This window comes from Ambystoma mexicanum, chromosome 13, assembly GCF_040938575.1.
Source record: "Ambystoma mexicanum isolate Mex_15411 chromosome 13, UKY_AmexF1_1, whole genome shotgun sequence".
Classification (NCBI taxonomy): Eukaryota; Metazoa; Chordata; class Amphibia; order Caudata; family Ambystomatidae; genus Ambystoma; species Ambystoma mexicanum.
In genome coordinates this window covers 718,567,707-718,594,838 of record NC_090938.1, presented here as the reverse complement: position 1 = coordinate 718,594,838, position 27,132 = coordinate 718,567,707, and the positions used below count along the sequence as shown (strand labels likewise).

Sequence of the window (27,132 nt, the reverse complement as noted above, 5' to 3'; positions counted from 1 at the left end):
TTCCCTTACTTGTTCTAATGCCTATAAGACATTTGCCAAAGTATTGCATTTTTTTGGTTCACTCAGCGCTCGCATGGTTCCTCTCTGGGTCCTCGGGATCACCGCCCCTCCTTTACCGCCTCCTTTGGTCTTTTCGTCCGATCGGCTGCCCGTAGGAATGAGAAGGTTTATGCTCTGTAAGGCAGGTTCCTTCAGACCCACTGCAGTTTTTTTGATGGACTTACACTATCATTGTCCACGGGAAGCTTCTCAGTCTACTCAGCCGAAAGGCGAAGGACTTGTGATATTGCCGAAGACCTACAGTTACTTCTTGTCGAGGGTCAATAGGTGTCTTATCAATAATCGATATTCACTAATTGATGGTCAAAACCATCCTCTGCTACCAAGTGTACAAGATGGCGGAGTGACCTCTGACGGGCCCATGGGATCAGAGCTCACCCTCAAGTACTTTTAAGACGAGATAGCTGCATCTTGAGGTGGATGGGGTGCAGGATTCTCTTACTCCAACACAAATCAATAAGGACAAGTCAATGGTTTGGAAAAGGGAAGTCCGTTTAATGACAAGTACAAAAACACGGGGAAACAAATGGAAATCGACAGTGATGCCATCGCCTGTCTCGCTTCAACTCCCAACTTCTTCATTCAGACAGGAATAGTTATAGTACATTCTCGTCATCATTGACATTTAACACTCAAGGTTTGTCATGCAATTCTATTGGTCGGGAAAGGTAACTTAAGTATAGGTGCTATATCTGTATATGGTAACAGAGTGTGAGGATTGGATAACTGATATCGTCTACGCCCATCCCTCTGCATCACTCGTGATAGACGTCACTACAAGTACAACGTCTTATTGGTTCTACTAGCTATAGGACCCTAGATTATTTGGTCCATTGTAATTGGGTGGGTTACACCCCTAGGCATAAATCTCCACTTTAATTAGCAGCATGCAGAATGGACACCCAGGTGCCTTGTGCCCCAAGATTCACCCTGCCTCCTTTCCATCAATCAGTACTTTAGGGCTACGTGTCAATTAGTTGGCTGAGGATGGCCTCGAAACTGTAGCTTCTTTGATATCCTCAGGTTCTGGGTGACATCAGACGTTGGTACCTCTTCGCGCTCGGCTGGTCACGTGTCTGTTCACTGTCAATCTGCTTCATTCTCCTTCTTTTCGTGTATTTGATTCTTACTTAGCCTTGGCACCTGCCTCGGGCCTCCTTATCTCGACCTTCACAAGGCAGGCTGCTATGCTCTGAAGTTTCGATTCTTCGAAGTTACCACTCTCCTCCCTTCCTTAGGTTGACCTCGAATTCCCAGGCATGAGCTACTTCTTACTGAGTTTTGATTCCGCTCTTCCCTTCTGGTTTTAGCTGGAATATGAATCTCGGCCTGTTTTACCCCTTGCAGCCTGGGCTTAATTCTGCTTTTACAAAATGGAGTCGCACTTGTATAATGTGCTTTAATGTGCTTCGTTGAGGTAGATATATAATCGGCGCCTGCCGCTCTATTCTTCTACTAAGCATTGCAAGCAGTATCGTTTCCTTAGCTTCTTGCGTTCCAAGCCTATTTACAGGCATTTGCTGGTTGAATTCTTCCATCTTGTTTTACGGCTACGTTTCCCTATGTTTCAACATCATTTCTTCTTACTAAGCCTATTACATCATTATTCTTTACATTTCGTCCTTGTGTGTCATCTTTCGATTGTCGTTTATGTTCATCTGTACGCCTGTCCGGGCTCTTATGTCGTCAACATTTACCTTCCATTAAGGCTCTTTGGGTCTCTTCGGGGACAGTCTGTAAGTAGTCTTCATTTCGTGTCAGCTGCTGGTACGGTTGTCTCAGCGGGTACTGAGCTGCCCATGGTTGTCTGGTTATAGGCACTTCAACAGGTATTGCTTTTCTGATGGGCACTGGGCAGAGGCCCAGTGCTGCTCTCTGTTGGTTCATTTGTTCCTCATACGTCACATACCTTGGCGAGTATGCTCCTGGTACCTCAAAATGGGGGGCTGGGGTGCAGGCTGTGTCTGGGACCTCCTCTACACTCCCCCCTCTGGTTCGTTCATCGACCACTTCTGCTTCCTCCTTTGAATTCTTGTTACTTTGTTCTTCCGTATCTTGTTCGTCGTCTTCTGGGTTTGTACATGATGGTGCGAGTACTGCTGTCTTTGGAGTCCATATTTTTATCACTCCTTTCAAGGTTCCTGCTGTTTTTACATGTTCGTCTTTGTTCCAGGTCATAAACTGACATTGTCCATTTCGGCTGCAGTAGATGCACTTTCCTTCATATTTTCTTTGTTTTCTGGGATACACAAACTTTGTTCCTTCTGGCGCAAATTCGCTGGCCTTCACAAAGTCTCTTATTTCTTCATCAGTCAGGTCTCTGGACTTCCATCCTGGTTTGACATCGATCATGATCTTCATCCCAATGGCTTTCTACGCAGTTTTCTGGCATTGTGTGATGATTATCTTGATAACACAAAATCCTAGTAGTATCATCAATAGCAGGGCTCCCAGAAACTGTCCGCCATCCATTGTGGGACCCATGAGAATAATGCTCCAAACAAGCTGTCATCATCTACTTTGTCAGTTTCATCAATCATCTGGTTCTGTAGGTTTGTCAGCATACTTATGGCTTCTGTTAAGGTTCCATTTTCTTCATCATGCGAAGGTATAAATGTGCAACATGATTCTCCGATTTTTGCGCATACACCTCCATCCATCGCAGTGATCATGTCAAGTACATATCTGTTCTGGAGGGTCATCAATCGGATTGCTCTTAGTTCTTCTTTGATTGCGTTGAATCCTTTTATGGTAGTGTTGATGGTCTGCAATAACTCCCATCTGGTTATCTGCAACCATTTCGTATTTACTCCAACCTGGATGTGTGGCATGAAAATCGTTGTGAATACTGATGAGGTGAGGTTAAACAGTCAGTGTTCATATGGGATTGCATGAAATGCTTCTTCTGATTTGGCCGAAAAGTAATTTTCTATCTTCATTCGGGATACCAGTTCCACAGACCTCCTCTTCCTTAGGTGAGCATCTGCCTTCGGGAAACTGTCAATATTCAGGTCACTTTTCAGGATCACAAGTGCGGGAACGTGGACGTTCACTTTTGTGCATATGCCTCCCCAGTTTTTTGGCAGTCTTATGTATGCCTTGGATCCACACGCCCAGTAATGATCCATAATTACTGTGGTTCCCCGAGTCATTCCGGGAGCTTCAAAGATTCGTCCGCGGTTTTGATTCTCTCCCATATTCCTTGTGCCATTGTTCCTGAAGCACAATTTTGGGATTTCCAGTGGTACTATCTACAAGGGTCCTCCTCTGTCTTCGGCCCAGGTTAGTAACTTTACCAATTTTGGCCATAGAGGTTTGCATAACCTCTGTGAGTTCTCAAGTGCTTCTTGGCAGGTTGCAAGGACCATCCAAGCTCGGCAGATCACCACACCTTCTTCCCATTCGTTTGGGGAAACCACTGTCCCCCAGATCTGCATTTGGCCTCTGTTCTTCCAAATTTGAGCATCTTCTGGAGTCTTTCCTTTGACGTTCAGCCTCAGATTTATCTCCCATCTTGTTCCTGATCCTTTAACTTCAAGCTTCTCATACTTGATCACGTGATTCCTAGTATGAACTCTATTTCTTGTCTTGATGCCTTGGACGTAGCCGTCTTCATCTGGGTAATCCGTCTCAGTTGCCCATATCAATGAGGCATCCCTCCCCATAAACTGTCCTCTGGTGTTGCACATTGCCACATGTGAGATGCAGTGGGCTGTTGGAACATCAATTTCTAAAGCCACAAAGATCTCCGATTTTCCCATGCTGTATGGTAGAAGTGCACAGAAGAAGCATTCTCCTTCTGATTTTCTTCTTCCGACCTCCTTCATATGTTGGTACCAAATGTTGTTTCCTTGATGTGCTGTGCTGTCCAGGTAATCGTTTAGTTCATTGCTATCTTTGTGTGGGCTTCTCTTGATTGTTAGTGTCTTTCTGTAGTTAGCTATGACTACATCTTTAAATGCGTCAGTGTGACTTTTCCTTGCTGGAGGACTCTCGGGTATTCTGGTTGGTGAAGCAGTTTTCTTCATCTGCATCGATGTGCTACGCGGCGGTTTTGCATTTCTCTTCCTCTCCTCTTGTATTCTTTCGTAGAGTGCCTTTACCCACCATCCGTCTGACATCAGCCCAACATAAGGCCGCATCGTGGGCCTGGTGCTTGTTATTTGTGTTGGATCTGGTGTGCTTATCACTGCAGTCTCTGTGGTTCTATTTTTCAGTTCCTCATGTAGTTTCCTTGCTCTAGCTATAAACGGGAATAAATGATCTATCAGCATTTGCGTCCTTGCAGTGAATTCTCCCGTAGCCGCTTCTGTCTTCTTGAGGGCTTTTGCTATATCTTCTTTAGTCGGCCTTTCATTTGATTCTTTTCAGTCACCTTTACTATTTTCTGGGACTGGTTGTTCGGTAGGCAGTCTCATACTTTCTGTTGTCTTCGTTCGAAGTTCTGTAGCCATTGACACTTGCCCTTGTTCGTGTGCATTCAGTGTGTATGTGCGTGTAGTAGTCAGTGCTACGTTTTCATTCATTCCGCGCTGACCCTGTCTCCAGCTTTTCTCTTCATTCGTTACCTCAAGTGTATATGCATCACTACTAATTATATTCAATTTTAGTTTGTTTACCTTACCAACAGGTTTTCTTGGAACCGTAATAACTATATAGGGCCTGGGTGCCTTCGTGGGACCCATGCGTACATTATCTGGTGGGTGCACTGAAATTGGAGCGCTTCGTGCACCAATAAAGAATGCAGTTCTGATTGTTAATGACAGAAAAACAATGATAATCACTATGCATATACACATAATCGAGCGGTATGAAAGTTAGTAGCATTTCTTTCCAGGGAAGCGGGGGCGCCCCTCTGTTTGTGGGAGGACCAGGTTACTGTTCTGGGCCCCCATTTCAATCATATCAACTGTTAAAGTTCTATTCTTTTCACTTACTCCATTATTGTCTCTCAGAAAGTTTATAACATAAAGTGTCTTGTGCTTCGTAAGTGTCCCCCTCTTGCGGGTGACGATTGTCTCTGGTTGTGCGAAACAGTTCCCTTGCTAGACTATGGAGAAAGATTAGACTAACACCTTTGGTAAGTCACATTCATTGAGCATATACAAAAATAGGGCAATTCCCGGTCCACCCCCCGAATTTGCTTTAGTGCTAAAGACATGCTGGATCCTGTTCAATGGAAAAAATGGAAAAAATAGCAATCAATCAAAATCAAAGGCAAAAGATAAAAATAAAATAGGAAAAATAAGACGGTGAAGTTCTCGTCTCAGCTCTCTCGATCTGTCCCTCGCCGGAAAGATGAAGTGCTTTGCCTCTGTCTCCTGGGTCTGTCCCTCGGCGGAAGGTTTCACTGGAATCTCCTCATGTAGTCTATCTGAAAGGTAGACAGCTCCACTTGCAGCATTATGCCATGGAGGAGCGTTCCCATATACGCGACATTAGCTGGATCTCTGATGAAGGTGATGACGTCAACCTCGGCAGGTCTCCCTACCATTTCTGGAAGTCAGTGACTAAACGAAACAGGACGTTGTGCACCAGTTGGCTGTCCTCGAGTGACAGGGACATTTGTCCTGCTTTGCTGGGTTCTGGATTACAGGCCTTTCTTTTGACGTGAACAGTCTCCTGCTGCGTGGATTGCGACCACGTAGTTTAGTTTGACCCACAGCTGGTTCAAATGTTCAGTGTTTGTTGGATCTTGTATAAATGTAAGCGTGTCAGTGGTTCTCCCGACGAGTGCTGGGCATTCCTCTATGATGCGAAAGAAAAGTGTACTTGTGAGTTCATCTATTATCACCTGTGGTGGAAGCATTTGTGTCCTTATCACTGTATTTGGGTAACACAGCGAAGGCTTCCGCGAGGACAGTCAGCAGTTGCCGGATTACTTTCTTGTTGGCAGCATCTTGAATAAAGTCTGTGACACTGGTGACTCTCCCTACAAGTGACAGATATGTCTCTAGTACTAACTGGAAACAGGACAGTACATCCCTTGTGATATTTCTGCTGGGGGATACCATAAGTTCTGTCAGAACAAAGTCTTGGTTGCTTCTGGACACTGAGTTAATCTCTTAAAAGAAAAGTCTTTGCTCAAAGTCTATCAGAGTCTCGTTTTCCGGCAATGCTTAAGTGTGGCTTGGTTCAAAGTTCGTATTATCCATGTGTTGTGGCTTAGATGCGCAATTCTCTTCTTCTCCCTGCAACTATGATGCACAGAGTGTTCGTTATGTCCTTATCCCCTTTTTTGCTTAGAGGAAATGTCCAGTTTAAGCCACAACTTGCAAACGGGTTCTTTTGTCTTGGCTTTTGCTGCTCATGCGTCCTTCTTCCTCGTTATGGATCTTGTCTGAACGTGCTGAGGTTCTTCCCTGTTGTCTGTCATTTCTTCGTGGTGGGGTGCAGCTAGATGGATTTCCCCGCTATAGGGTTTGATGTAATTCAGAAAGATCCATGCTCTCCTGCCTTGCAGTTTGACAGCTGACGGAGTGCAATCCTCTACGATGAAAGGACCATTGAATCTTGGCTTGTCCCACCTTTTCCTCGTGTGGTTTTTTACCGACACGGCGTCTCCAGGGAAGATGAGTGGCGTGCATAGACCTTGAACTGTGTCTGTTTCAGCACTCCTGCTGTGTTTTGTGCTGCGCTGCACCCTTTTCGTCGTCGCAGTAGTTGGTCTGAAATGATAGTAAGGCTTGAAGTCATGCAGTTCAGGTATTCCTGCAGCTCGGTTCCCAAGACCTCTCGGGTTGACTGGGCATCACATCTAGCTCTGTCTCTAGAGCTAGATGTGTCTTGAGGCGTAAGATGATGGTCGGAGCCGGGTTGGTTCCAAAGAGCATATAATGCCAGTGGAAGGCAGTGCAGCCATCCCCTCTTTAGAGTAAGTTTCAACTTGGCTATCCTTTCCTTTAACAAGCCGTTGAGCCTCTCACAAATATCATTACCTTCCGGATGATACGCCGACGAGAACTTGTGCTTTATACCAAGCAGCAAGCTGATCTGCTCAAAGACTGCGTTAACAAAATGAGCCCCATTGTCTGACCTCATCACCTCACAAACCCACCATCTAGGGAACACTTCCCTCACCAGGAATTTGGCAGCACAGGTTGAGTCTGGAGAATGGACACACCACTACAATTAAGTACCTGTACCCATTACACACTTGAATCATGTCGACATAATCAATATGTAAGTGCTGAAAGGGCCCATTTGGTCGGGGGATGATTCCTCTCACTACTGTTAATGTGTGCCCAGCGGTGAATTGCTGGCAGATTATGCAGTTCACCATAAAGAATGGAACATGCTCAGCTAAATTCGGTATAAACCAGTCTTCTGCGAGCGTTGCTTCTAGATTCTCTTTTGACATGTGAAATGGGTAATGCAACTGTTCCAATGCTATTTTAAGTAGGGCTACATCCATTAATGGTTTACCAGTGCTCTCTTGCCACCACAATCCATCAGAGGGGTTTAAAGAACACCCTTGACTCCTCCATAGGTTCTTTTCGTCCTCCCCTTGGAGCTCCATCAATTGAATCTGCCCCATATTACTATAGGCCTCCGGTGTGGCTCATGCTACCATCATATGTTCATGGGTGCGTGCCACTTCTACTTCCATGATCGTTTCACTTTTAGACGCCATACGTTGGCCTCCGTGTCTGCTGCATGGTTTCCGCGTGACACGAAATCTATCCCTTTTGTGTGGACGGCGTATTTCACGACCGCTATGCCCACTGGGAGCTGTAGTGCCTTTATCAGCCTGTCCAATAAGGCTGCATGTTGCACTGGCGTGCCGTCTGCTCGGAGGTAGCCCCTCCTTTTCCAGCGCGCTAGTCCTGTGTGCACTGTGGACGTCACATAGGTGGAGTCACTATACTGTTACTTCCTGGTCTGCGTAGAGTAAGCTTCAACTTGGCTCTCCTTTCCTTTAACAAGCCATTGAGCCTCTCACAAAATACCATTACCTTCAGGATGATACGCTGACGAGAACTTGTGCTTTATACCAAGCAGCAAGCTGATCTGCTCAAAGACTGCGTTAACAAAATGAGCCCCATTGTCTGACCTCATCACCTCACACACCCCCCATCTAGGGAACGCTTCCGTCACCAGGAATTTGGCAGCACAAGTTGAGTCTGGATGTGTACAGGGACCTGCTTCTATCCATCTAGAGAATGGACACACCACTACAATTAAGTACCTGTACCCGTTACATATTGATTATGTCGACATGATTCAAGTGTGTAAGTGCTGAAAGGGCCCATTTGGCCGGGGGATGATTCCTCTCACTACTTTTAATGTGTGCCCAGCGGTGAATTGCTGGCAGATTATGCAGTTCACCATAAAGAATGCAACATGCTCAGCTAAATTCGGTATAAACCAGTCTTCTGCGAGCGTTGCTGCTAGATTCTCTTTTGACATGTGAAATGGGTAATGCAACTGTTCCAATGCTATTTTTAGTAGGGCTACATCCATTACTGGTTTACCAGTGCTGTCTTGCCGCCACAATCCATCAGAGGGGTTTAAATAACATCCTCAACGCCTCCATAGGTTCTTTTCGTCCTCCCCTCGGAGCTCCATCAATTGAATCTGCCCCATATTACTATAAGCCTCCGGTGTGGTTCGTGCTACCATCTTACGTTCATGGGTGCGTGCCACTTCTACTTCCATGATCATTTCACTTTTACATGCCATACGCTTGGCCTCTGTGTCTGCTGCATGGTTTCTGCGTGACACGAAATCTGTCTCTTTTGTGTGGGCGCCGCATTTCACGACCACTATGCTCACTGGGAGCTGTAGTGCCTTTGTCAGCCTGTCCAATAAAGCTGCATGTTGCACTGGCGTGCCGTCTGCTCGGAGGTAGCCCCTCCTTTTCCAGTGCGCTAGTCCTGCGTGCACTGTGGACGTCACATAGGTGGAGTCACTGTATACTGTTACTGCCTGGTTTGCGTGATTCTCGATGGCGAGTATCAACGCCAATACTTCTGCAGCCTGTGCTGAATAATGAGATGTATTTGTGCACTGATGAGTACTTGAAATTCTCCGTTTGCTATGTGTTTTATTACGGCCACGCCTGTATATCTTTGTCCGTCTTCTTGGTCGATTCTCGAAGACCCGTCAGTAAAGATGATCTCACCTCCCACCAGGGCATTTTCTTTCATCCTGGGGATTTCATCATAGAATTCTTCGTAGTTCGCGCAGTCGTGTATCGGCTCGCCTTCAGTGACTGGCTCAGCTATGAACGTAGCTGGGTTTACTGTTTTACATCAAACTATTTTGATCGATGGATTAGATATGATCACTTCATATGCAGAAGCTCTCTGAGATGTCAATGTGCCTTTTGGTTTCTCTAAAATGGCGAATAATGAGTGCTCGACGTATAACGTCATGGAGCATCCCATTACAATGGTTGTCGCCTTCTCTATGGCGAACGCTGCGGCAGCTAAGCTTTGTTCGCATGGGAACTGGCCTCTCATTACTGGGTCCAGATTCCCACTGTAATACGCCAGGGGCTTGTACCCCAACGAGGTTCTTTGGGTGAGCACTGCCGTCATAACGCTGCCATTCATGTGTGAGAACAGTTAGAATTCCTCTGCATAATTAGGAATCCCGAGAACTGGAGCCATACAAATCGCTCTCTTGAGTTCCGTAAACCCCTTTTCCATTGTCTCAGTCCATTCAATCTTTTCCTTTGTCGCCTGGGCCTTCTTTAGGGCCTGGAGCAAGGGCTTGGTATATGAGTTGTAATCGAAGATCCATACTCTAACATAATTGCACAGGCCTAAGAAGCTCTGCATTTGCTTTATCATGAGTGGCTGAGCCGTGTTCATGATAGCTTGAGCCCTTTCTGGGGTTACCTTTTTCCCCTCATGCGAAATTAACTGGCCAATGTACAGCACCTCTTGTTGACAGTATTGCAACTTTTCCTTGTCAACCTTATATCCTTTCCCAGCCAGTATAGTCAGTAGCTGGACAGAATCGCGCCTGCATTGCTCTTCAGTGGTGCCGCAGATCAGAATGTCATCCACATACTGCAAAACAACACTGTCTACTGCAATATTGCTTAGGTCCATTTGCAGGACCCTGTTGAAAATGGACGGGGATTCACAATACCCCTGTGGCAACCTTGTGCTTTTCAGACACATTTGTCTGAAATTAAATGACGTTAGATCTTGTGAGTCACGGTGCAACGGGATTGAGAAAAAAGCTTTTCAAGTCAATCACCGTGGAATATTTCGCCTCGATCGGTATGTTACACAGGATCGTAGATGGATTAGGGACCAGAGGGAACTCGGCTTCAACAATATCGTTTAATGTTCTTAAATCTTGGATTAAACGCCAAGACCCTCCTTTTGATTTCTTGACAGGATAGATCACTGTGTTACAGGGTGACTCTGACGTCACTAGGATGCCCTGATCCATCATGGCGGAAATTGTCTTTGCGATCCCTTCATCTGCTTCTCTGGACATGGGATATTGTCGCGCTCTTGGTAAAATTGCTCCTGGTTTCAGTTTAATTTTCACTTCTCCCACCCCCTTCAGGAGGCCTATGTCATAGGGTCCTGTAGTCCATACTGATACAGGCCCTTGGGCCATGTCGTCATCAAAATAATCCGGACACTCCAGTGCCAACATCATTCTCTGAGGCACTTCTTGTTTGATCATTTTGACCCAGAATATGAGACTTACTTCCACCCTCGTCTCTCCTAGGTCAGGGTGTTCTTCAAACAGATCGTCATCGGTGACATCAGTCACTCGATACCCTTCTTCAATGGCGATAATCGCGCACCATTGCCTGTCTTCGTCATCGTACCTTTCGACCAATGCTACTTTCCCACGTACTGCTGCAATGTGTATCGTCAAGGGAAATACTTGTCCCCCTTCTTCATACATAGGTATTCTTGGTCTGAATAGAAACTCGTCAGGGGTTCTCATGGTCCTATCTGCAAGGCCTGGCAATCCCGCCATAAGCACACTTATGCCATATGCGAAGACTTCTGGTTCTAACGGTATAGTTCTCATGGCTATGCGTCCGGAGTATGCTCTGATCATTTCGCACACGTTTGAATAATGCATTCCTGGAGTGGAGCATACTATGCCCTCCTCCGTAAACGAGATTGTCATATTCAACTTTGTCATTAAGTCTCAACCCAAAATGTTCACTGGGGTCTGACGTGAATATAATAAAGGCACATTCATCTCACATTCTCTTACGGAGACTGGGAGATTGTCCGTAAAGGGAACTCAACAATGAGCTTCTGTAAAATTCTGAGTATCTATGGCCTGGCCGGACAAGGAAAACTTGCCTTCTCGTATGCACGAGCGTGTTGCACCCGTGTCAACTAAGAAGGAATATTCTTTACCCCCTATGACGACATTCATCCTTGGTTCCCTGTTAGGATCTGGTGTCACTGATAGGATAGAGCACATCAGGGTTCCCAGTGAGCTGTCCTAGTTCATATATAAATTCGGTCCACTGTATACTTGTGGATTTTCTCCATTCCCAGGGTTGCCTCCACTTCTGGAGTTTGTGCCCTGAGACATTTGCGGTGGTGCCTGTTGGGATTGCCTTTGTGGCAGGTTCCCCACGCTCGGGGGTTGAACCCCTTGTTTGGCACCTTGCTGCAAGCCTGTTGCTTGCTGCTGCACTGTGTGATTCTGTGCACCGCCCTGTTGTGGGATAGCAGTCGGATTCACCATGCCTGCTCCCATTCCTTGTCCATTTTGCACGTGCCTTGGCATCTGCACGAGCGCGCCACATGCGCTATCATTCCACACAGCCAACACACTGGCGGTGGTCGGGCTATTTGTCCATTCGACATATCTGGATTGCCCATCTGCACGTTTTGAAAGCCTCCTTGGTTACTCTGGGAAGCTCCCTGATTACTCTGCCATCCTCTTCCTCTAAATCCCCTTCCCCTCGGGTAATATCCCGCGTTACCCTGGTTGTTCTGTGGCGGGTTAGTCACCTGTTGTACGTTCGGTTCAGCTGGGCTTGTCAGCATGGCTCCTTCGAGAGCGTACTTTGATAATTTCTTTTGCACCAGCTTCGCTTCCTCCCCCTTATGAGTTGCCTCCTTTTTTTGATTCTTTTCTTGTAACAATCTACAGCAATGTGCAATAGTCAACTGTATTTTGTCCCACGGTTTAGCTTCTACTCCTACCAATTTCTTGAGCTGTTTCTGCACCAGTTCTGGCAACCCTTGGCACATTATATGGTAGAATACAGGGATAGATTTCGTCCAAGATTCATGCGTTTCGAGCACCCACGCGTCTTTGAAATTGTGAATATAAATCAACGGATCTTCTGACTCCTTCATTTTTCGAGTCATTATAGCTCCCATATCGGAAGTGTCTGGGTACAGCACTTGTAGCGCTTTCCACAATGCTGCTCTACAGTTATTAAATGGTGCTCCGTCATGGGTAGTGTTAATTATGGTTACACCAGGGTACCCTGCCCGTTTCCGCTCTCTCACCAAGTATAGCGATTAGGAGGCCCATAATGTCCCCTATAGCTAACGTGACACCCCCTGTCATCTTTTCTAACTCGTGTATCCACTTCCCAGCTCCTGATGTCAGCATTGGAAGCTTGTTTTTCAGGTTCTCTCGATCCATGTGTGGCCATGGAATATATTGTGGTCTTACTCCCCCTTTTTCTAGCAGCGGGAATTGGAATGCGCAGTCTTCCTTTTCTTTCCCCATGGCTCTCCTGTCTATCACCGGGGTAACATTCCCGCATCGCCGTCTACCTGGCAATGTCCTCAATCTGTCTACACCCCCTCTGACCGTGGGGTGTTCCCACATGTTGTTCAGGCTGTGCGGCAGACCCTGATGTCCTAGATGCGGACTCGCTAGCGTCTGACCATCGTACCCCTTTGTCCCTTGGGAGCCGCTTTCCGCGCCGTCTCCCTTCTTCATTTGTCTCGTCCTCCGTCTCCTCCCCGGAGTCGGACACTGATTGAGCCCAATTCACGCAACTCCTTGCATCTTCGTCGTTCTTACTAATTTCTAGCCTGTCCAGGGACAGTCTCCTGCTCCCACTATTTCGGGTGACATCCTCTGTGTCATACAGCTGAGTGCTTTCCAAGTGCTCGTCTTCCCTTCCCCCGTGGGATGTTGGCTCCAACCCCATTTCATCATATATTTTATCGATCGTTTCACCGAAGCTTCTGGTGTCGAAGTCATCTTCGATATTCGCCCCACTTGTGCCTGGTACTGAATCGTACGCAGGAAAGAATTCTATAATGTCTACCCATTCTACAACAGGATAGGGTTTTTTAACTTCCCGCTCCAAATACTCGAGATCCCGAGCCCTCTGTCTACGCTTACGTTCTATATCATCGACTTCCTTGCGCTTCCTCGCTTCTTCTCTAGTCTTATCTTCTTCCCTTCTTCTTTCATTTCTACGTTCATTTGCCCTTCTAACTTCCTCATCTTCTCGTCTCTTTATTCTCTTTTCACGTACTCTTTACTCTTCTTCCAACCTTTGCAGGTTCTGTCTGTACTGATCATAGGCTGCGCACTGTTTGAGACTGAGCGGTTTTCCTTGCTCTTCGCGATATAGCTGTTCTCACCTCAGCCTATCTTTCTTTTTTATTCTCTCGTCCCTTATTTCCTTTTGCTTTTCCTTCTCCTTTTCCCTTCTCTGTGCCTCATCAGACTTCTCCCTCGGTCTCACATCATCACTTCCTTTACCATCGAGTTTCAACAATATCTGTCCTCCCATCCATTCGTTTTTTGCGAATGCTATCTCATCAGTTCTTTCTTCACTTCCTTTCCATTTCTATCCCTCTCTCTCTTTATCGAGAGGTGCACTAATCTGTGCCTGATCCTTCCGTTCATCATCGCGTCTCTCCTTGTCCCTCGGGATTGCGCAGGTAAGATTAATTTCCTGATCCTTCACCTTAATTTCGTCACTACTGTACGTAGGTGACTCATATGCGGGGTTACTATACCCCTTAGTTGCCTTTAGCTCTCTTAGTGGGTAGAGTCCCTCTGACTTACTTCCCTCGATTTCTGGCTCAGGCGGGGCTCGTGGCGCAGTAGGCGTCTCACCCCCCCCTCCGTGCATACGTTTAATATCCAGTCTGCGGGTGGCGCTTCCTCCTTCGGCTGCTCGAACATTTTCCAAAGTTCCAGAACAGCAAGACGTTTTTCTAATTTCTTGCCTGTATATGTGGCATGCAAGTAGGTTGTCATATGTTGTAAGACGGCTTTGGATAAGGACCCGTTCTGTGGCCACAGCATAAACATCTTGTGGGCGGTACCTTTAACCCACTCTGTGCTATATTTCTTAAGCTTGGGTGCATGTTTAGGCAGTTGTTTACATAAGTGAGCGAGTGGAGTAATCTCCTCCATGCTTGAACACTATTTCTAACAATACTTTCATGCAATTTCACCACTCCCAACAATACGAGCGAGCACCAAATACCGCAAGCCCCAATCCAATCTTTCCTGCCAAATTTTTATATCATCAATTTACTCAAGAACATCAATCCGTGTGCGATTCCCTCTCAACTACAGAATCGCGTAAAAACCAAACTTCGTTTCAAACAATCAATGATACAAAATCCTTTACATGTGACGTACAACAGAACAGTACAATAGACACTTGACAGACTAGACAGACACCAGCTGGACACATATATCTCTGCCTTCTAATCAATACCCCGTCATGGGGTGTAAACGAACTGCCTTAACGACGTCTTTAAACGTGGTCGTATCCTAATCGTCCCCTATTCTGTGGGCTCTGAGTTCAATCAAGGCGAATCCTCTCACTTTTATTTCAGGTGTCCTCCCTGGTATCCTCTGTTTTTCTCTCGGGTGACTATGCCGGTACCCTCAGTTTTCTCTCGGGTGTCTATCCCGGTATCCTCAGTTTTCTCTCGGGTGTCTATCCCGGTAATCTCTGTTTTTTCTCGTGTGTCTATCCCGGTAACCTCAGTTTTCTCTCGGGTGTCTATCCTGGTAACCTCTGTTTTCTCTCGGGTGTCTATCCCGGTAACCTCTGTTTTCTCTCGGATGACTATCCCGGTAACCTCAGTTTTCTCAATTATACTCGAGTCATTATCCCCTTATATATATATACAGTCTTCTCTACTTCTGACTATTTTGTTTTCTCAGCCACCCTCCGTTACCTTTTCCCTTACTTGTTCTAATGCCTATAAGACATTTGCCAAAGTAATGAATTGTTTTGGTTCACTCACCGCTCGCATGGTTCCTCTCTGGGTCCTCGGGATCACTGCCCCTCCTTTACTGCTTCCTTCGGTCTTTCCGTCCGATTGGCTGCCTGTAGGAATGAGAAGGGTTATGCTCTGTAAGGCAGGTTCCTTCAGACCCACTACAGTTTTTTTAATGGACTTACACTATCATTGTCCACGGGAAGCTTCTCAGTCTACTCAGCCAAATGGCGAAGGACTCGTGATATTGCCGAAGACCTACAGTTACTTCGTGTCGACGGTCAATAGGTGTCTTATCAATAATCGATATTCACTAATTGATGGTCAAAACCATCCTCTGTTACCAAGTGTACAAGAGGGGGGAGCGACCTCTGAGGGGCCCATGGGATCAGAGCTCACCCTCAAGTACTTTTAAGACGAGATAGCTGCACCTTGAGGTGGATGGGGTGCAGGATTCTCTTACTCCAACACAAATCAATAAGGACAAGTCAATGGTTTGGCAAAGGGTAGTCCGTTTAATGACAAGTACAAAAAACGGGGAAACAAATGGAAATCAACAGTGATGCGATCACCTGTCTCGCTTCAACTCCCAACTTCTTCATTCAGGCAGCAATAGTTATAGTACATTCTCGTCATCATTGACGTTTAACACACAAAGTTTGTCATGCAATTCTATTGGTTGGGAAAGGTAACTTAAGTATAGGTGTAATTTCTGTATAGGGTAACAGAGTGTGAGGATTGGATAACTCTTATTAGGTGGGCGTCTACGCCCATCCCTCTGCATCACTCGTGATAGATGTCACTACAATTACAACATCTTATTGGTTCTACTAGCTATAGGACCCTAGATTATTTGTCCATTGTGATTGGGTGGGTTACACCCCTAGGCATAAATCTCCACTTTAATTAGCAGCATGCAGAATGGACACCCAGGTGCCTTGTGCCCCAAGATTCACCCTGCCTCCCTTCCATCAATCAGTACTTTAGGGCTATGTGTCAATTAGTTTGCTGAGGATGGCCTCGAAACTGAAGCTTCTCATCAGGAAAAGTTATGGCATCCTCGGGTTCTGGGTGACATCAGACGTTGGTACCTCTTCGCGCTCGGCTGGTCATGTGTCTGTTCACCGTGAATCTGCTTCATTCTCCTTCTTTTCGTGTATTTGATTCTTACTTAGCCTTGCCACCTGCCTCGGGCCTCCTTATCTCGACCTTCACAGGGCAGGCTGCTATGCTCTTAAGTTTCGATTCTTCGAAGTTGCCGCTCTCCTCCCTTCCTTAGGTTGACCTCGAATTCCCAGGCATGAGCTACTTCTTACTGAGTTTCGATTCTGCTCTTCCCTTCTGGTTTTAGCTGGAATATGAATCTCGGCCTGTTTTACCCCTTGCAGCCTGGGCTTAATTCTGCTTTTACAAAATGGAGTCGCACTTGTATAATGTGCTTCATTGAGGTAGATATATAATTGGCGCTTGCCGCTCTATTCTTCTACTAAGCATTGCAAGCAAAATCGTTTCCTTAGCTTCTTGCGTTCCAAGCCTATTTACAGGCATTTGCCGGTTGAATTCTTCCATCACAGGCCCAGTGCTGCTCTCTGTTGGTTCATTTGTTCCTCATACGTCACATACCTTGGCGAGTATGTTCCTGGTACCTCAAAATGGGGGGCTGGGGTGCAGGCCGTGTCTGGGACCTCCTCTACACTGGCCAACAATGTCCCAGAAATATCAGCTTTCCCAGACTTCTGGACTCGTTCCGGCTTAGTGATAATTTAACTTCACGGTTGGCTAGTGCCTAAACCTTAGCATTAATAGCTGTGAGAGGTCAGAAATGCGAGGCAGGCAACTGTTTGATGATTGTTCAAAATATGCCATTTTATTAAAGTGTAAATAATATTAAATGCCTCACTATCCCTACTGTACTCGGGATTTCTCTGCCTAACCAAAGCTAAAGGGAAACCAATATCTGCCCTCACACTAAACATTAAACACAAAGAAGATGATATGGCATGTCAAATAGCATCAGCAACATTCACAGGGCCTCATTACGAGGCGGCCGGAATGGGTTTAACAGCGCCGGTAAAGGTGCCAGCGCCGTTAAACCCATTCCGCCCTATTACGAGGTTCCCTTGCGGGACCCGCTCTGGACGTCTGGTCAGACCAGACGTCCTTTGCGGGTCCCGAGAGGGGACCAGGGAGCTAACAACGGGCCCGTTGTTAGCTCCCTCCCCATTCCCATTGAGCCCTATGGGGGCTCGAATGGGAATGGGGAAGGTCCGGGTCTGGGTTCCCTGAATGGGGAAATACCGGGCCCTCCAAAGTCGGAATGGCCCGGTATTTCCCCATTCAGGGACCATGGACCTGGACCCGAGTTTGGAGGCAGCCATGCCCTTATTAAGGGCATGTCTGCCTCCAAACTCCTAATGAGGCCCACAGTGTCTTGATAACCTCTCAATAACCTGGGCGAGTTCCCTTCCCTAGGATTCACAGTGAATTCTACTCCTAGGTTCAACAAAAGAAAGAAACAAGGGAATCATTGTAGATAGAATAGTCTCAGCGCAATACTTGATGTCTCAAAGTCAAAGTAAAGTTTTGTTAACCAAAGTTCCAATAATAGCAATTATTTTCTCCTTGGTGCAATATGGACTTCCCACTTGCTCAGAACAGCACCAATTGTGTTCCCAGTCACAATGCGTTACCACCACTTCCGGTAGTCCAAGGAGTTTGCCACAGTTCAAACGAAATACCACTTCTACTAATGTCAGTAAAACACAGTTCTTGGTTAACAATCAATGTGTCATCAGTCACAAGATTAGGATTCACAATAGGTATTTTTGTCAAGATGATTTTATAGTGCTGCTGCTTCCACTTCAACGAGTTCACTTCTGCTCAAGTTTACCATGAAAGCATTCTCCTTTGTCTCATAGTACTTTACTTAATTTGGGCTTTTGAAATGTTGCATCTACTGACACTTAAATATACCACCACAGTCTCAGGTTTTTGGAATACCACCACAGCTTCAGTACTTCAAATCCAAAACAGGTTTTTAATTTTTTCTGACAAGATTTAGGTTAAGGCACTTCAACACCGTCCACCAGGCAAGGCACTCTTCCTATGAATATCTCTTCAAAAGGGGCAGCCTCTTTGCTTGTCCAGTCTGTCTCATCTTCAAATAGTAATCTTCAACAAGCAATCTAGATTGTGCCAACTTCAGATGAACAGTAAGTTTCCCTTCCCCAACTTTGCCATCATATCTCTGCCAACTGTTAACCGAAATAATTACCCAGAAGCCTTGGTGCCACTCTCTTGGCTCCAGGTAATGCTTGCACACTTGTATCCTAAGCAACATTTAACCTTTCTATAGTCTCACAGCCTTAGTTAGATGGTATTCTGGCTTTAAGAAAAGCTGCTTTTGGGCTTAATAGGGGAATGTTCTTGGCATGGGCAATGCTTGCTTTCTCTATTCAATGATAGATACAAAGTTGAAATGCTTTACTTCTCTATAAAGCATTTAGGGTTCATGTGAATAAAGATGTAAGCGGTCACTCTTTCTTTGGAAAGTGAAATTAGGCACACGTGTCCACATCCTCATATAGTTTTGAACGTTTAAAATGTTTGACAATGGCTTTTGGTTACGTTTGCTCTTCACGTGAGCGAAAAAAGAAATTACCGATCACACGCAAGTGCTACTTTCTCATTGTTCCATTGTCAAAGGTTTAACTAAAAATGTCATCTCGCTTCGATCTACACGTGAGTGAAGATGGGGCCGGATACTGTCTTAAGGGAAACCACCCGCTTCAATTTCTCCAAAGTGACCATACTTGAAGTTGAAAAAATCATCCTGTCTTTGAAACCCTCTAACTGTCAGGGAGACTTGTGCCCAGCACAGCTCATTAAAGATGCCGCCCGCGACCTCTCCCCCTTCATCACAAGGTTAATCAACACCTCCTTTTCTACCGGCTCCATCCCCACCAATCTAAAACAATCTTGGGTACTACCTCTTCTAAAAAAAAAACACACTTGACTCAGCCATTCCCACAAACTATAGACCCATAATGACCGTACCATTCCTTCTAAAAAATGTGGACAAGGTCGCTTATGTACAAATACAGAAGCACTTGGAAGAACATCACCTACTAGGAGCCAGACAGTCAGGCTTCCGTCCTCAACATGGGACTGAGACGGCTCTCATTGACCTTAAAACACAGATAGACATGCTCAGAGATAATGGTCATGCCGCCTTACTCCTCCTCCTCTACCTCTCTGCAGCATTCGACCTGGTTGACCACTCTGTCCTATGTACACACCTACACACATCAGCTTACTTCTCCGCCGAGGCCATTACATGGATCAGATCATTCCTTAACGGTAGAACCATGAGGGTCTTTTCGCCTACAGATGCAGCAGACCCCATACCTATCACCTGTGGCGTACCACAGGGATCCTGTGTCTCCCCCACACTGTACAATATATTCACCAAGCCCCTTTTCGATGATCTGGATCATCTCGGTATCACCTACACTAACTATGCAGATGATACCCATATCCTCCTTCCGCTTTCTGGAGATTATGGAAAGGATTTGGCCTTGGTGAATAGAGTGTAAATCATCATCCAGGCATGGATGGCCACACATGGACTATGCCTGAATGATGATAAAACTGAACTCATCACCTTGGGTACTACTGCCAGCCTAAAGAAACTAAGCCCTGCCTATTCATCTTTCATGATCGATGGCAACAGTATCAGGGTGGGTCATGAAGTCAAAACATTGGGATTCTATTTGGACTCCAACTTCTCCTTCAATAGACAGGTGAACTCACTAGCCTCTTCCACGGCTTACACGTGCAAATTGATCCGCGCAGCCAAACCCTTTCTATCTGACACTAGTTGCTTGACCCTTGCCAGAGCCCTTATACTGTCCCGTCTGGACTACTGCAACGCCCTCTATCTTGGATCCTCCAAAGCCACCAGTAGCAAATTACAAAATCTCAAAAATAACGCTCTTAGAGCAGCACTGGGCATCTCCAGAAGAGATCATATCTCAGCATACAGCCAACAGAACAACTGGCTCCCTATTAAAGACAAAATTCTCCCAAAAACTGCTTCACTTACCTACAAGTCCCTCAATAACGCTGCTCCTATTTACCTGATCGACAGATTTTATAGACAGACCTCCCTGAGACTCACAAGAACAGCATATAGAGACTGCCTCTCCGTCCCCAACTACAAACGCTCCACTATAGGGGGCAACAGCTTCCCAGTGAAAGCAGCTAAACTGTGGAACTCCCTACCACCAACTCTCAGAATAGACTTACCTTACCAAAACGTCTGATCCAAGATTATTTCATGGTTGAAGACGTAAGCTCTCTAACATACTGAGTCCCTAAGTCCTGCATACTCTTGCCTTCTGTACATATTGTATTCACCTGTGTTAACCTGTATATATGTATATAATCCTGCTTTTATTACTTTGATCTTGTGTATGTATAAATCGTTATTGCTGTAACTACGCTTCGCAAATTCATGTAACTGCTGCACCCTGTTACCTTAGGGTATTCTGGCGCATTACAAATAATAAACAAACAAATAATAAACAAACAAACTTAAGGCAATATTGCCAGATCCTTTTACTTTATACCTTTGGGAGTAAGGAGGGTTTTTATGCTGAGATGCCTTGAAAGATCTTTCTGTTATGAAGGTTTGTTTAGGTGTTAGGGTATATGTGCCGAGAGCCACAGAATGTATATGAGGGTCAGATGCATTGTAATAGCAATAAGCCAGTACCTGTTTTGTCAATTTTGAAAGGTGTTCCCTATCAAAGTACACATGTCGCGTCTCATCCCACGGGATCTCCTGACGACCCTGGATCTTGTCTGCTTCCAGGTGATCTTGCCGCAGTACTCCACCCCCAAGGTCAGGATCAGGAAGTGTGTGCCTTTCCCCAGGAAGTGTGTGCCTTTCCCTGGCCACCTGGGAGGAGCCTTTAGGCAGGGGTTCAGCGAGGGATCCGTAGGATTCATCACACCGCCTTTAGGGCTTGTGGTGTTGGGGTAATAGGGTACGTGTGTTCCAATGCATGAAGTTACTCTCCCAATGCAGTCAATTGCAATGATTCAGATTTGAGAGATGCACAGGTAGGGGTTAATGCAATACCTCAGATGTAACTTAAATTCCCCCGAAGTGTTGCTTGCGAGGACACTGCGCCAGTATTGGGTTCAAAATAGGAGGTCCTTTATCAAATATAGTGGCATGAAATGCCCGATCCAATAAAGAGGCTACATTATCTGTGATTTTAATGCTCTTTTACGTGGTCCTTTACTTTGTGCTGAGAATGTTACGATCTGAAAGAGTGACATCTCTGGGGCGGGAAGAGTCAGGGGGTCAGGGAAGAAAAATAAAAATATGACAGTTGGACACCCAAGGTAGTGGGGATGCAGTGGCGGGAGGGGGGCATTAGGTGAAGGGCAGGGAGTGGGGGTGTAGTGGCGGGAGATGGAGGGGAGGCATTAGGGGAAGGGCAGGGAGTGGGAGTGCAGTGGCGGGAGATGGAGGGGAGGCATTATGCGATGGGAAGGTAGTGGGGGTTCAGTGGCCGGAGCTGGAGGGGGCATTAGGTGAAGGGCAGGGGGTGCAATGGCAGGAGCTGGAGAGGAGGCATTAGGGAAGGGCAGGGAGTGGGGGTGCAGTGGTGGGAGCTGGAGGGGAGGCATTAGGGATGGCCAGGGAAATGGGGGTGCAGCAGTGGGTGCTGGAAGGGAGGCATTAGGTGAAGGGCATGGAGTGGGGGTGCAGCAGTGGGTGCTGGAAGGGAAGCATTAGGTGAAGGTCCGGGAGTGAAGGGTTCAGTGGTCTAGGCTGGAGAGGGAAGGCATTGGGTGAAGGGCAGGGAGTGGGGGTGCAGTTGTGGGGCCTGGATGGGAGGCATTAGGGGAAGGGCAGTGAATGGGGTTGCAGTGCAGGAAGCTGGAGGGGGCATTAGGTGAGGGGCAGGGAGTGGGGGTGCAGTGGGGGGAGCTGGAGAGGAGGCATGAGGGGAAGGCCAGGGAGTGGAGGTGCAGTGGCGGGAGATGGAGGGGAGGCATTGGGTGAAGAGCGGGGGTGGGGGTGCAGTGGGGGGAGCTGAAGAGGAGGCATTAGGTGAAGGGCAGGGAGTGGGGTTGCAGTGCTGGGAGCTGGAGGAGGGCATTAGGTGAATGGCAGGGAGTGGGGGTTCAGTGATGGGAGCTGGAGGGGAGGTATTAGTTGAAGGGCAGGGAGTGGAGGTGCAGTGCTGGGAGCTGTAGGCAGGTAGTGCTGGGTTACGTTTGGGATCTAATACATCACTTGTTTTTCTTTTACTACAGAAACATTTCCTGCAGAAATGGGTAAGTTTCATTAATGGTAATAAATATATTTTATTAAACATACTTCAATGTCTCGCTGCTTTGTCTGATTTCACAAACCCTTAATTTTCTTCTTATTTTCAGAATTGAGATACGTGAAATCCTGTGAACGTGAGTACATGTGATTTGCAAATTCCAAACTCTAACCCCCCATGTGGCCTCCTGGATCTCAGGAGTCACAAGGCGGCATGAGTCCCCTGCACCCACACTCGGTCATAGGAAAGGAACATGAGTCACAGAGAGTCACCAGAAGGTGAGGCGGCATAAGTACCCTGCAGCGGCAGTCGGTCATAGGACAGGCACATGAGTCACAGAGAGTCACCAGAAGGTGAGGCGGCATGAGTCCCCGCATGAGTCCCCTGCAGCGACACTCGTTCATAGCAAAGGAACATGAGTCACAGAGAGTCACCACTAGGTGAGGTGGCATGAGACCCCTGCAGCGACACTAGGTTATAGAAAAGGAACATGAGTCACAGAGAGTCACCACTAGGTGAGGTGACATGAGTCCCCTGCAGTGACACTCAGTCATAGGAAAGGAACATGAGTCACAGAGAGTCACCAGTAGGCGAGATGGCAAGAGTCCCCTGCAGCAACACTCAGTCATAGGAAAGGAACATGAGTCACAGAGAGTCACCAGTAGGCGAGGTGGCATGAGTCTCCTGCAGCGACACTCAGGCCCGATTCTGAGCCCGTGCTAAATGCCACGTAGTTATACGACATTCCCTCCTCCAAATCCTCCCACCTGCATTCTGAGGGAAATGGGAAGAGTGGAGGACAGATGTCGGCAGCAGGCAAGAAAAAACATGTAAAATATGTGCAGATGAAGCGATGCAGGGTTACTATGCGCAGAGCACCTCTGGCCAAAATGCAAAGAGAAAAGACACACTTCTACACTACAAGAAGTGTCAGCGAGCTTGAAAAGTCTCTACAGCACTTTCTGTAATGCAGAAAATGTGGCGCTGACAGTTTGTAAAGAAAACGTATTTCAGACAGTCCTAGAATTCTTTTGGGAAAAGCTAACAGTTTGTAAGTAATGCCGCCTATTCATAACTAACGACACCTCCAGGTTGGCGTTAATTACTGCCTCTTTCGGCTGATGCAGAAAGGGTGCTCTAAGGTTCGTAAAACCGTCCATGCCAGCCCCTTACATGTGAGGCGGTTGGCAAGGATGTTGCTTTACCATAAATCCCAGCTTTGCAGGAGTGGCGGACTTGATATATTGCCGCCACTCTTGGATTACATCAGAATCCTTTTCTTCATGGAAAAGTGTCATTCAACTGAGAAACGGCACTTTTCCATTTTAACGTGCACCTCTGAATCAGTCCCACGTCTGCAGTGCAACTGGCAGGAAAGTGATGCTGCAGTTGATTAAGGCCTCTGCACTGCAAGTGGCTTGTGAATCTAATTCGAGATCAGTGATCAGGCAAACGGCCTTATCAATATTACCTGGATTCCAACTCGCCCTTGGTTTATAGTAATGTTGCTGATAGGGTCCCTATCATGAACCGGCTCAGTGTAATTTATATAGGAGAGGAGGGGAAATGTGGTCGGTTTCTGTTCTTGTTAAGACCTTCATAGCCAACGCATTTGGGTACATCTTGATGTTTACAAAGACATAATCGATATGATGCACTATTGTCAGTCACTCTGATATATTACTCTGGCGAATCGGCTGGGCAAAGACCGTTCAGCTTGATAAAGCCTCTGGAGTAAAGCAGGGAAGCCCATTGCAGCACTTTAATGACTTTATATTTACCACAAGGCCCAGACCAGATGTTAGGGGTGAGATTAGAAAGTTCACCAGTCGGGATGTTGGTGTTAAATTCGTCAACAATTATAATCGGGAGGGAATTGACAAAATGATCAACTACGGTTTCTATACATCTTAAAACACTATTATGTTCACACCCTGTTGGAGGATCATAAATGTTGATGATTAATAGAGAAGTTGTGTGGCCACACTTGGAGACCCGAAAAATAATACCAGCAAGCAGTGAGTCGACTCAAGTGTTGACCTTGGTGATTTGGTAAGTATTATCAACACTAATGATCAGTCCTCCTTTTGGTCGCCCTTGAGTCCCCTTGTGGCCATAGTTTGAATCTAATGGCTGCCGCCGATTTCCAAGTTATCCTGAACCGGGGTCTTCTGTGTAGTGCACAGAAATTGGGGATGTTCTCTAATAAACCATCAGGTTCAGTGTAGTGGGAGAATCCTTGTGTGTTCCAGGACAAAGGGGTAAAAGTGTGGCTGGAATCTACGTGGATTTTGTGGTTGTAGAACTGAAGGTAATCACTGCCAGCTGGTCGTAGCCAACCCTTCTTTCTCTTCTAAGGGAGAGTCAACATCAACATGTCTTAACCCAAGAGCATCAATGGCGACAGTAATAGCATCGCCTTCTGAGGTGGGAGATAGTGTTGATCTATTAAGGTTGACTCCAATATGTTGGATGTAGAGGGGTCTAGTTGGAAGCAAAGGAACAGGTCTACTAGATCCAGCCCAATCTTTCTAGATGGAGCTTTAACAATAGAACAGTTATAACCTAATTTTCCCAAATCAGCATCATGTGACAAGACAAAATCTAGTACAGCGGGATTGTGAAAATAAACTATTGCGCAAGCATAGTACGAGTGTTATAGGAGGGCAACAATCGCGATGTCCTCTGTTTGTAGACATTGCAGAGGAATGGACTAAATGGAAGATGGTTGTTCGATTTAGGTAACAGTCCTGACTACGACAAAAGAGGCTCTGCACTTTGAGGGCCAAACAGTCAGCATCCGAATTAGAATGAAGTTGGAAGACAGGGTCGGACTGGGGCATGCAATTGTCTCTGGCACCAATGAAAAAGTGGCCTACAGTTGCAAATGGCAATTAATTCCTTTTGTGACAGTCTGTTTGAATAGTACCCACAGGAGCGTTTTTTTGATAAAATGTGATGCAAATTGTGCAAATTAAAGAATATTTATTCATCAACAATGGTCAAAACTACTAGCCACATGGTGCAGTAACTCATCAAACTAGACCACATTGGCCAAAAAGTGGACCACTTTGAGCCAACAAATGGGCCCACACTAGCATTTTGAGTTTTTGGTTTGGGCATTGCCCTATAGGCCAGTCCGAGCCTGTTGGTAGAGGCCTCCTTTCCCATTTACTGATTTAGCGACGCCATTTTCCTTCATGGACGGATAGTAGGTGGAGCTGTTAGGTTGTGTGTCTGAAGCAACAGACTCCTCTCGGAAAGGGTTTTCCAAACCTTCCAGAATGTGAGAATCTTCTGGTTATGTTTGGCACTTGATAGTTTATGTAGGCTGCATAGATGAACAGGTGCATTTAGGGTGAACAGGAGTAGCTGCCAATGGTGTCTTTATTTCTGGAGGCACCTCTAGTAGAAAGAGGATTAGACTCATTACCTGGAAGCCTGGTTCTAGCCCCCTTTTGGTGAGATGTTAGGCAGAGACTTTGGTCTTATTTCCTTCTAATGGTATAGTGTCATATGAACCCTGATTCTTGATCACAAGAGTAGTAACTCTTAAGCTGGAATTAATCAGGCCAGGGCGATGCTGGATTGCCACTAAAATCAGGGCATATAGTATGAGCCTTTTTCTTATGCGCCTTCTTTTTGCTCTTCTTTTCTATTCTCTCTCTTTTATTCTCTTTTTCATTCCTTTTTCATCCTTCTTTCCAACTCCCCCCTGCTTTTTCTTGATGTCCATATTCTCCCATCACTCTCTCATTTATCTGTCTCTCACCTCTGCTTGTTTCTCTCATTCTTTCATCTCTGCTTGTTTCTCTCATTCTCTCATCTCTGCTTGTTTCTGCCTGTTTCTCTCTGTCTCGCAACTCTGCTTGTGGCTCCATGTCTCTGTGTCTCTCACCTCTCCTTGTTTATCCCTGCCTCTCATCTCTGCTTGTTTCTCACTGCCTCTCATCTCTGCTTGTTTCTCCCTGTCTCTCCGTCTCTCATCTCTGCTTGTTGCTCTCGGTTTCTCTGTCTCTCATCTATGCTTGTTGCTCACTGTCTCTCTGTCTCTCATCTCTGCTTGTTGCACCCTGTGTCTCATCCCTGCTTGTTGCTCCCTGTCTCTCATTTCGAGGGGATTGGGTCCTCCGACGTATTCCATATCTATGACAGGTAATGTCCACAGCTGTGCTGCTTCGGAAAATCTTCGGCGTCTGCGTCCTGCATCGATGACGTCGATGTGCCGTCCCCGAGGACCTCCTCCAACGGCCGACGTCACCCGATGTGATAAGTAGGACGCACGATGCCCATAGCCTCAGTTCCGTTTTTTCCGCGAACGTGTTCGCTTCGTGAATCTCGGTACGCCTCGACTCTTTGGAGTTTGCTGTTTTCTTCTCGGTTCGTTGAACCTGTTCATTTTTTTTTGTGAAGTCCTGTTCGTGGCGATGTCTTCTTCGTCTTCAACCCCGCATCCGGGCTTCAAGAAATGCGGGGACTTTGGGTCCAAGATGTTATTCACAGACTCGCACGACGCCTGCCTCTGGTGCCTCGGGAAGGCCCACGATACGTCGACT

The 27,132-nt window shown here is 46.3% G+C and overlaps 1 protein-coding gene across 3 annotated transcripts in view; it reads left to right on the top strand.

The window, feature by feature from the left end:
* Window positions 1-27,132, top strand: part of LOC138521793 (E3 ubiquitin-protein ligase TRIM39-like) — a 241,519-nt gene that overhangs the window by 144,407 nt on the left and 69,980 nt on the right. For all 3 annotated transcript variants that reach the window (XM_069634887.1, XM_069634886.1, XM_069634885.1), the window contains 2 exons: window positions 22,563-22,583; window positions 22,686-22,712. In XM_069634887.1, coding sequence (XP_069490988.1) covers window positions 22,563-22,583; window positions 22,686-22,712 — 48 coding nt within the window. The remainder of the gene's footprint in view (window positions 1-22,562; window positions 22,584-22,685; window positions 22,713-27,132) is intronic.